This window comes from Festucalex cinctus, chromosome 9, assembly GCF_051991245.1.
Source record: "Festucalex cinctus isolate MCC-2025b chromosome 9, RoL_Fcin_1.0, whole genome shotgun sequence".
Classification (NCBI taxonomy): domain Eukaryota; kingdom Metazoa; phylum Chordata; class Actinopteri; order Syngnathiformes; family Syngnathidae; genus Festucalex; species Festucalex cinctus.
The window spans coordinates 11,685,716-11,696,904 of NC_135419.1; the positions used below are offsets into that span (position 1 = coordinate 11,685,716).

Below are 11,189 nucleotides of genomic sequence, written 5' to 3' on the forward strand. Positions count from 1 at the left end.
CCATTCCTTTCAAAAAGCCGTGTTCTTGCATTTCCAGTGCACCCAATAAAATCCATAGATTTTCAAATTTTCAAACAATTTTTTATTTTTTTTACATCAGTTACCCTGTAATTACTTTCAGCAGTATTTTTTTCCCCCACTGCTCACTGTGATTCTGAGTGAAGGAGATTCCACTTCTGTCACTTTTTATTTGTGTGCCTTCATTTACTTTGCTGGACAAGACTGTTGGCTCGCCTCCTTGTTTTGACATGGAACACAAACTGTCACATTCCATGTTCCCGGTGAAGTATGTTTAAAAAAAAAAAAAAAAAAAAGCTGCTGAAGGAATTAGCATCAGGATGATATTGCTGTTGGACGCAAGGTGTTGTGACACATTAGGAAACAGAAACAAAGCCTTTTAAAAAAAGAGAATCCAAGTCATGTAGCATGTGATCTGTTCTGAAATAAACAGATGTATATAAATGCTTCAGTGTCTTTCTCAAGACAAAATTCAAGTGAGCTGGTTAACTTAGAAATTATATTTTGCATTATTTAGACACTTCAAAGAGAGAATTCATACAAATCGTATAAAGACAAAAAAGACCACCATCCCCTAATTTTTCTTATATTAATTTTTATTTAGATAGACTTACATACAAACAGGTTTCAGATTCTTGTCAAACTATCAGCATACAAAAACAGTACAAATCTCAGTTATATTGCAAACGCTCCCATTCATGAGGCGATACCACGGAAAAATAACTGTGCTTCTATTTCCCATTAGTGGAACATTAATTAGCGAGTTTAACTCCTTTTAATGAGTAACGGTATTTCGCTGAAATCAAAGTGCAGAGTTGTTTCTGTTTTGTTTTACTGTTTGCGCTTGTCTTTGTTGCCTCCAAGCAAAGTTGCCAACAGAGCTGCTACGCCCAAAGCACCCAGTGTCAACGCGCCTGCATAAACAGCGGCCTCTCCCACTTGACGCACCTGCAAAGAAAGGTCACACTTGTATCTCTATAAAATAATATTAATAACACAGAAAATGACTAGAGTGTTGGTAACCAACTACCTGCCGAGACTGAGGCTTGCCATAACGCAGCCGGGTTACAAAGTGCTCGCAGTTTCCCCGGAAAACGCAGTACGGCAGCTCCTCGCCCACCAGGTCGAGCGCTTCCCTCACGATCAAGTAGACCGGTCGCGGCTCATACTTGTCGTCCAGCAAGTTGTTGATTTCCCAGGTGCTGTCACCCACCACCTCCCACAGCTCCTCCTTCTTCACAAGCGCCGTGTTCGCTAGGACGGACATCAGGCTGTTCACGCCCGCACCCGGGATTTCCGCTATGGTTGAAGGAGTGGCACAAAGGGGAGAAACTGTTTCAGGATTGGGTTATATTCTAAAATTATTAGTGGATTAATGGTTCATTGGGCAAGCACCAAACATATCACAAAGAATGCTCACTTCAATAATGGAAAAAAAGGTTTGAAATTAATGGGGGGTTTTTTTAATCACAAAAACATGGCATATGAACAGGGGTGGGTAGACTTTCTATATCCACTGTATGTGGGTGTGTTGCACTTTTTTTCATCATTCATTTTTGTGGGACCACAACTCACATGGTGGGGCCAAATGAACCACATAGCCATCACCGACGTATATGGCCCAATGCTGGTAAGTGCCGCGGGAGATTTCTAACAAGTCGCCAGGCTGTGGTTTCTCATCGTACTTTTTTGGGGGAAGAGAAACAGGAAAACAAAAAGGTACATGTTAGCTATCTCGTATGCTGGGTTTACAGCAGTTTCAATATACTGTAACGGTTACAGTATATTGTACTACTACTACTACTTATGAACACATTTGGGCTACAAATGTGTGAATAAGTAGTCTATTAGCAAGTTACACTTATCTGACCCATTCAAATTATCATAAAAAGCAGTGACATTAAAAAAAAAACATAAAAACAACTATTCTAAATAGTATACACTATACAGTATTCCGTTTTTCCCCCTTTAGGAATGGGGGTGGCCAACCCTGGCCACCACGTAGTTCTAACCCCTGCTACAAACGATTGTATTAAAAATAATTTTGTTACAATAAATAACATCCTGGCTTGGCTGTAAAATAAGATAAAAAAATAATAATAATAGAAGGATTATTCTACCTGTGATGCCATGTCTGCGTTGAATTTCTCTGAAACTTTGACACCCTTAAAGAAAATAAAAAAAATAAAAAATAAACGGAGACAAATGTTGAATTATTAGGCGACAAGTGTTGCACAAATTTGACTTGATGCTATGGCTGACTGACTGACTGTAAGTTTAGGTGACAGACCTTCCCCCTCATCAGATGATACCCAGCGTATTTGTAGTTTGAAGCGTGCCACTGGCAGTTATAGTCATTATTGCTGTCATTGTTATAACCAATTGTCATTTATAAACAAAACTAGGAGACTGCCTTAACGTCACTGTCAACAGTCAACCAGCCATATTAACGCCTTTGCTTAAACTTCACGTACCCTCGTAAAATCAAGTTTAGAAAGGCAACATAAAATCACTTTGAGGTTAAGATTCGTTTTCAGTGCATCTTTCCTTACCTTGGAAGCTAGCGCGGATGTCTCCACTGATGATCTATAACATACTGTAAAATCGTAAACCGAAAATCAATAGCAAATGTCGTTACTGTTGGTGGGCTAGTCTGTCACAGATTAGCTGATCTGTCCCTGTCCTTCAAAATAAAAGTCCTTTTAAAATATTGCAATCATGAATGCACTCTATGTAATGTACTTTTATGTGTGTGTGTGTGTGTGTGTGTGTATATACAGTTTATGAAGTGAATATCAAATATTAAAAGCAGATTTGTATTAGTTAATTCACTATCTAGTGGCTTTGCATTATTTTATTTTGAAAACTGAATTGATTGTTTTTTTCTACAGCGTCACCACTCTGGTCCACGTCTACAGTACAATAATAATAATAATAATAATAATAATAACAATATTAATTAATAATAATAATAAATAAGCACGAATTACAGGAATGAAATCAAAAGTACATGTTTACAATCTTTTATCAAACGTAACACGTAATATGGGAGAACTATAGTTGCAATAGTACAAAAAAAACAACAACAACAACCATTTTAAAATACAAATATTTTACCAACAAATCATGAATCAGAAGGACGAAAAAAACAGAGATTGCACGGTGCTTTAAAGGTGTCAAACAGGCTGTGGACTTTTTGTCATGTACGTTTGTTTCATAAAACATGCAACATAAACCTCCAAATGGACACAAGATGTCGCTAATGAAATCGGTTGACGTCATCGTTTCACTTTTCTCCATCGAAGAAGAAGAAACTTCCGGCCAAGGAGCGCCCTTTCGGCGTATTCTTCCCTTCGCTATTTGACAGAGAATAATAAGATAAACGTGTTATAATTACTCCCATTGACGCCACGGAGCCTCTGGGAGATTTTTGATGTCATACTTCAATGTTACGAGAGCAAGCGATGTCTGTGGTGTTTGACGGGAGCCCGCTGAATGCGATGCAGAGCTCACACACTCACACACCGCTGACTGTCCTGAGGTGAGTGAGTGGCGCTTGGGAAGCGGCTGGTTGCCTCTGGGTTGTTTAATTCCACGCAAGAACCGTTTTTACTTTTACTATCAAACTTAACTTTTGAGGGTGAGCTCTACACAACCAAAGAAATATTAACAAGATTAAACTGTTTATTTTTGTCATCATACAACTAATTTTTATAGTAAACAGCAATAAAAGTAAGGAAATTTGTGTTTGGTAGATTTTTATTTTTTTTTGCCAAATATAAAAATATTTTTTTAAAAACGGCAGAAGAAACACCAATCATATCACTTCCATGGAATGGAGGATTTTACCTTATTTTTACAGAGATGAAAAAGGATAATCAACTTTGAGACGAAGTAGTTATTTATTATTTTGTATGTTTTGTTGCGCTAAAAGAATTGCATGAATTCTCTTGCATTATCATTTTCTCCATCAAAACTCACCTTCATTTCCACCGAACTTCCTGCTCCCATTTCTCCTATAGTGGCCAGGAACTGTCGCAGGAGATCAAGTCATTCATCAGTGGCGTTGACACAGTCCAGGGTCGCAAGCTCAGTGTCCGGGAACACGCCCGCTGTGCTGTGCGTCTGCTACGCTCTGTCCCTGCATGTCGGGCAGCCGTCCTGGAGCATCTGAGGGGCGTCTATGATGAGCATGTCTCCATCTTCCTGCACCACCTGGAGACCGAGGGCGATGGCAGTTCTGGGATCAGCTCAAATCTGGAGGACATCATTCAGGTGGGAAGTTATTACAGAATATTTCCATCAGGATCTTCAAGAGTCTGATACTGTAGGTTTGTACTTGTTGTAAAAATACACAAATACCACTTCCTTAGCCTTTCATATACCTCCCGGGTAAAAAAAAAAAAAAAAAAAACTGTCACTATGCTGAGAACAGACAGGGCAGGCAACACGCTGCACACGACACACTGAGTAAAGAGAATTAAGCGATGGTCACTGTGATATAAAGTATCATTTAATTTGTGAGTTTTGGTTTATACCAGTGGTGTCCAAACTCTGTCCTCGAGGGCCGGAGTCCTGCAGGTTGTGTATGTTTACCTGCTCCAACAAAAGCTGATTGCAATCAGCATGATTATTATCAGGCTTATGCAGCGCTTGCTGATGAGCTGATCATATATCGGCTGTGTTGGGAAGGGAAACATCGAAAACCTGTCGATCTCCGGCCCTCGAGGACCAAGTTCGGACACCACTGTTTAATACTGTAACTTGTGGTGTTCTCAACGAGTAGTCTTGTTTTTTTACTAGTGCTGTCAAACTATTACATTTTTTAATCAGATTAATCACATCTTAGAATTTTTTATCAATCATGATTAATCACTGACTTAAAAATGCTTTTTTCCCAACATTTTTTGCTCACTAAATTTGAAGCGCACCTGTTATGTGTTAATTTTTTCGATATTTAATGTTATGAGGACGTCTTCAAAAATTTATATTCACTGCACTTGCTCATCCTGCTTTTGCTAATCAATTAATTATTTGCATAATTTAAAATGGGGAAAAAAATGACCTACGGCATATGTAAACATTTATTAAATGCTTTACTTTAATGCATGTAGTTATGTTTATTGCTCAAACTCCAGCAGCTACCTTTAACGTAACGATCCGCTGTCGGCTAAAAAGGATCATCTGCGGTCAATATTCATAGTGTGATTAATCTGTGATAATACAATGATGATGCGATATTTTTTTGTGATTAATTAATTAGTTAAAGCTTTAACTTTGACAGCACTAATTTTTACGCACTTTATTTTTTAGTAAGCTACAAACCTTGAACCTTCATTTTCAAAAAGGGAGTTTGTGCCCCCTAAAAAAAACAAAGCAAAGGAAAACTGACTTTTTCTTCTTCCCCCCTCAAAAAATTGTTTTGCCAACATAAACAAAAATTCTACACAAAATGCTGACAAACCTCCATTTTCCACAAATAAATGGCGGTTTGCGAACCCCCCCCGACCCCCTCCAAAAAAAGCAAAAAAAAAAAAAAAAAAAACAATAATAAAACAAACAAAGCAAAGACAAAGTAAAGTTGATAAAAAAACAAAAAAAAATCCATGAGCATTCGGGGCTTATAATTCAAATTTATTATTTAATTATTGTTTCTTTTTTTTGTTTTTTGTTTTTTTCAGTTCTAAAAAAAGAAAATGCATTTAGAAAATGCACTTACAGCCATTTCCACTGAAGCAACCCCCTTTGCTCCTGGCTGTTACTCCTGGCTTACTGAATTTTGACTGATTTTGCAAGGCCCATAGAATATTGTGTTCTATTGCTATAAAAACATGTAACCTACCAAAAAACAAAATAAAAAGATTAGAGTCTCTTCTTCTATCAGGAATAAAAAGTATATTTGTATCTGTTTCTGTTTTGCAGCAATTAGCATTAGAATATAGCTAAGTTTCATCATGATTCACAAATCTGTTTAGAACTCTGGGGAAATCAGCTTGTTTGCAACATGGCCCTGGTTGATCTCGTTATACTCTGCTGCCACCTGCTGGCCATTTTTGTAATAACTACTATTGCTTCAACCGTTGTCTTTATTTCAGAGGCTGCAACAAAGCCTTCTGTACACTGTAGCATAAAAAAAAGTGATACATATTTGGGAGCATGGTAATATTTAAAATGGAACATATTTATTAAATGAGTTAATATTTTGTGTTTTAGATCAAAGCTCCTATCACTTGTGTCAATCGTTTTCTGAACCTGGATTTGGCTTTGTGTTTGCCGATAGGAGGTTCACGGCGTCCTCTCGGAGTTCATACGCCTCAACCCTCGCGCTTGGGCCCCTCTGGTGTCCAGCTGGGCTGTGGACTTACTGGGCCAGCTAAGCAGCAAGCACGCCGGCCGCCGGGTCGCCCCCCACTCGTCCAGCCTCAACGAGCTCCTGCAGCTGTGGATGTCATGCGCCGCCACCCGTTGCCTCATGGAAGCCTACTCGCAGTGTTTGGCCGCGATGCTGGCCTGGTGCCCCGACGCGTGCGTGGACGCGCTCCTGGACACCTCGGTCCAGCATTCGCCGCATTTTGACTGGGTGGTGGCTCACATCGGCTCCGCCTTCCCGGGGACCATCATCAGCCGAGTCCTGGCGTGCGGACTCAAGGATTTCTGCTCCCACGGCGCCAAGGACCAAGCAGTGAACGGGGTGGACAAAGGCAGCCGGGTGCCGAAGATCGGCTCGGTGGTGGGAATCCTGGGCCATCTGGCGGCGCACCACTCCGACAGCATCCGGAAGGAGTTGCTCAGGATGTTCCAGGAGAGCCTGAACCCGTCCAGTCCCATGTCGCCCACTTCGTCGTCAACCTCCTGGGAGGGTTCCCCCCAGCTCCGCCGAGCCGCCGTCCCGTTCCTCCTCCAGCTGGCCGCCATGTCCCCGAATCTCTTCGGCGCCGTCTCCGCCGAGCTGGTGGATTTGCTGCGCCCGCCCCTCCTGCTCCAGCTGCACAGTTTGCTGCAGGGACTCCCCCGAGACGAGCTGGACAACATGCTGGGCCTCGCCGTCCACCTCGTCTGCCAAAGCCCCTCGGGCGGCGCCCGGGTGCTCCGCTTCCTGGCTGACACGGCCACGCCGGCCTCGGTCATTATCTCCGGCCCGACGCCGTCCCCTCACGAAGGAGTCCGGGAAGGTTGCGACAGCCTACTGCAAATGCTGCTCCTGCACCTCCACAAGCTGGTGTACAACCGCTCAGACGGGGCAGCGGACGGGCATCACTCGGCGTCCCCGCAGCCGCCGACGGTCGTCCCGTTCCTGGAGGAGCTGCGGGCGCACGTGGGCGAGCTGTGTGGCGAGACGCTGCGGCTGGAGAGGAAGCGGCACCTGTGGCTGCACCAGTTGCTTTGCCTGCTGTCGGTGTACGGGGGCCCCAGCGTGGCCACCGAGGCCCTCTGCCAGCTGCTCGCCCGGGCCCGCAACCCGGACGAGTTGGCGCTGGCCTGGCAGCTGCACAACACGCTCTCGTCCTGCATGGCCGGGCTGGTCACCGCGGCGGTGGCGTCCTGCGTGGCCCAGATCCACACGCACGCCCTGGGGCCCCGGCAGCTCCGGCAGCTGCTGCTAAACCTGGCGGCAGTGATCCAAAGTCAAGACGACGACCGGCGCGGGATGCCGGATGCCCGGTCCAGCATGGCCGCCCAGGTGGGTTGCGGCGTTTCGGCGCGCCTCCACGATTTGGGCCCGCTCCTTCTCCACGGCGACCCGGCCGTGTCGCACGCGGCGGCGCGGCTCCTGTCGGCCAGCCCGCTCCCGCGCGCCTCCTCTCCGGCGCACCTCCTCTTGCTTTCGCGCGCTGCCGCCGCTCATTTCTTCCTCGCCCTGCGCCGGCGAGGCGGGGCGGGGAGGGACGGGGGGCAGGCTGACGAGGCGGTCGGATGCTCGGTCCAGCTGCTATCCCGTTTGGCCGCGTACTCGCCGCTGACTCTCAAGGCGGTGCTTCAGCAGCTGGTGGAGGGGGCGCTGCACAAAGGCAACGCCGAACTCTTCGGGGGGCAGATTGCAGACATGTCGGGCGCACCGGTGCCATCCCAGTCGGGATCCCCTGACGTGGGAGACTCCTTGTTGGACATCAACTGCCGCTTCGGTACGACCGTCAACTTTTCGGGAAGCGTGTGGTCCGTGTTTCACGCCGGGGTGATCGGAAAGGGATTGAAGATGCGGACTGCGGCAACTCAGCCTGACCCGTCCGGAGTCACCCTGGTGAGTCGAGTCAATCCTGAGGTTAAAAACTGTCTGAAGCTGTCAAAATTCATCAATTAATCGACAAATAACCAATTACCAAAATAATCGACTATTTTAACAATCAAGTAATTGTTTAGAGACATTTTTTAATTTAATTTAAATTAAAATATTAATTTCAATAGGCTCCAGCACCCCCCCGCGATCCTTGTGAGGAATAAGCGGTCAAGAAAATGGATGGATGGATATTAATTTTATTTTTTTAATAATTGGGGGGAAAATGCTTTTGTAATACACTTTAATGCAAAATTAAAGGGATACTTGACTCATGAAAAGTTCATATTTTTTTCAGAATTAATTTGGTAACGTCATTATTTTTCATGTACAATTAATACCTTTAAAAAGTATTTTTTCCTCTTACTGTCGACTGGTGATGACATCACCTGTGCTGAGGAAGTAGGCAACGACCAATCATGGCTCACCTGTTTTATGGGGTTGGTCAGCAAACTGAGCGATGATTGGTTCTTACCTACTTCCTCAGCACAGATTATGTCATCATCAGCCGACAGCAAGTATAAAAAATACTTTTTAACTGTATTAATTGTACATTAATTCTAGACAAAATATTAACTTTTTTACTGCTGAAAATTGTTCAATGAGTCAAGTATACCTTTAAATTGTCTAAATCCTCTGATTTCAGCATATCAACAGTAATTGCTGACTGATTTTTGTAGTCCATGAAAGAAGACTGATTAGCTTCTGTTTATTTATTAATTAATAATTACAATAAGGGAGGTCATCTTCAGTCGACAGCAAGTGGCAAAATCAGTTTGTAAATATATTAATTGTACATGAAAAATAATGAAGTTATCCTATTAATTCTAGACAAAATTTTTATTTTTTAATGCTGAAAATAGCTCAGTCAAGTATTGCTTAAGTGAAATTACGTTACGATCATACTGTTTGGTAATAATGAAAGTCCCTTTCAGAGCATATTTAACCATGTGTAGATTTTTTTTGTGATAAACATGTTTTCAAAGGCTTTTCTCACATAAAAGTGGGTATGGCTTTGTGAGTTGAATATAGATTTCCCAATACAGTAGTTAAAGCAAGCCTGATCAAGATTTACTCACTTAATTGGTGCCTAAAAAAAAAAAAAAAAAAAGTTGTCTATGTCAAAATGTTGCCTCAGACTACAGGATGTAAACATCCACCATTGTTTTCTCATTTCTTTTAGAACATCCAAACCTTGCTGACAGTCGTGGTCCAATGTTGTAGCTCCTCCGCCCTCAACGGCTCGCGGCCACCCGCCGACCCCGACGAGCCCCCGCCCATCAACGCCGAGGCGGCCAAGGTGGTCGCCGTCACCCTGGTGGAAAACGTCTGCCCGGACGTGGCCAACGGCGAGCTGTCGTGGCCTCCGGAGGAGCACGCCCGCACCACCGTGGAACGAGACATTCACATCCGCCGCTGCTTCGAGGCCCACCCCGTGCTCTTCACGCTGCTCCAGGTGGTGGCGGCGGGACGCCCGGCTCTTTGTTACTGCTCGGCCGTGCTCAGAGGCCTCCTGGCCACCCTGCTGGCGCACTGGGAGGCGTCTCGCGAGGCCTCGTCCGTAGACTCGCCGTGGCACCTGCGGGCCTCCTGCCTTCTGGTGTCCTGCATGGGCGAGGGCCAGCTGCTGCCGCCCGTGCTGGCCAACGTCCACGAGGCTTTCGCGCACCTGGCGCCATTTGAGGTGAGGCTGCTGCTGCTGGCGGTGTGGGAGTACGTGAGGGCCAACGGGCCCATGCCTCAGAAGTTCGTCTTCAACCCGGACAAGGGGCTTTTCTGCAGGGATTTCTCCCGCGACGGCGACGTGGCACGCTACGTGTCGCCGATTCACAGCGTCCTGCATAAGAACATCGACAGACTGGGACACCTCTGCTGGAGGTTTCAGCTTTGAGAGAAACGTCGGAGCATGCGTAGAGGGAGGGTTACATTGCTCGACAAGTGGACTGCAACATGGCTGTCACTGGCATTGACTTTGTGCATGTGTAGCTTTTGTACTATATTCTTAGACTTTATACTTTTCTAAACAGTTGTTTCTGTGAAAAAGAAAAGTGTGCTGAATATTGACTCACCTGCACTTAACAACAACAAAATGGAACATTTATATTTCATCCCGCTTCAATAATGAAAATCTTTCATTTCTACCATGGATCATTCAGTACAAATTTAAAATGTATCCTGCTTTTAAACTTTGTTTACGTGCTGGCTCAAATTGCAAACTTGGATTTGTACCACTTGGAGAAAAAAAAATAAATCCCATGGTTGTCAGATGTCTTGAATTACGATAGAAATGTTTTGGGGCTGTTTTCTAACTGTAACTTTGATAATCTTGCTATTTTAGCAACTTGAGGTTTTGTTTGACAAAAGAGCCTCCAAGAAAGAGTTGAAAAAGGTACATTTTTAAAATAAAGTTTCCAAAAACCTATTACTGCAACTGGCAATAGTGTCTGGCTGTTACTCACAGTCTTTGTGTCACCGTGACAGGTTGAAACCTTTGCTTGTTTTGATAAAATATTTTTCTCTCACCTTCTCTTCTCCATTCAATGAGGAAACTGCACTTCCTTTTCATTGCAAACTGCGCACGAGTTTGTTTTGTTAACTTCTTCCTGAATCAGGTCTGCTCATGAACAGAAGAAAATAGCTCAGAATGGATGGGGGAGTACTCGGAACGATCATTTTAAAATGTTAGGCAAGTGAACTACAACAGTAACGATTGAAAATTTAGTTTATATTTTATGAGATTCTGAGGGGAGCTGAAAATCTTGGATCCTCAGGCTATTTTTTTTGCGCCCCTGATGTAGTATTTCAAATAAAGTGTCACATTTTTAAGTTACTTATACAAGTATTTTCAATCAAAAATGAATTTGTAGTGACTTCAAAATCTAGGGCAAATATGTTTGTA

The 11,189-nt window shown here is 43.9% G+C and overlaps 2 protein-coding genes across 3 annotated transcripts; one reads left to right on the forward strand and one right to left on the reverse strand.

The window, feature by feature from the left end:
* Positions 1–593: 593 nt before the first annotated feature.
* Positions 594–4,643, reverse strand: rarres3 (retinoic acid receptor responder 3). Of its 2 annotated transcripts, XM_077531259.1 has the most exons (6): positions 4,557–4,643; positions 4,000–4,275; positions 2,139–2,183; positions 1,594–1,702; positions 1,049–1,317; positions 594–966 (listed from the first exon to the last, which is right to left on the reverse strand). In XM_077531259.1, exons 2-6 carry the CDS (start codon positions 4,027–4,029, stop codon positions 850–852), a joined length of 570 nt encoding a protein of 189 aa, XP_077387385.1. In that variant the 5' UTR covers positions 4,030–4,275; positions 4,557–4,643; the 3' UTR covers positions 594–849. The 2 variants fall into 2 exon arrangements, with proteins under 2 accessions (XP_077387385.1, XP_077387386.1); XM_077531260.1 differs by lacking the exons at positions 4,000–4,275; positions 4,557–4,643 and adding an exon at positions 2,571–2,713.
* ints5 (integrator complex subunit 5) lies at positions 3,287–10,712 on the forward strand. The gene is made up of 4 exons (XM_077531253.1): positions 3,287–3,559; positions 4,041–4,293; positions 6,299–8,257; positions 9,474–10,712. The coding sequence occupies exons 1-4, from the start codon at positions 3,465–3,467 to the stop codon at positions 10,179–10,181; spliced, it is 3,015 nt and encodes a 1,004-aa protein (XP_077387379.1). The 5' UTR covers positions 3,287–3,464; the 3' UTR covers positions 10,182–10,712.
* Positions 10,713–11,189: the final 477 nt, after the last annotated feature.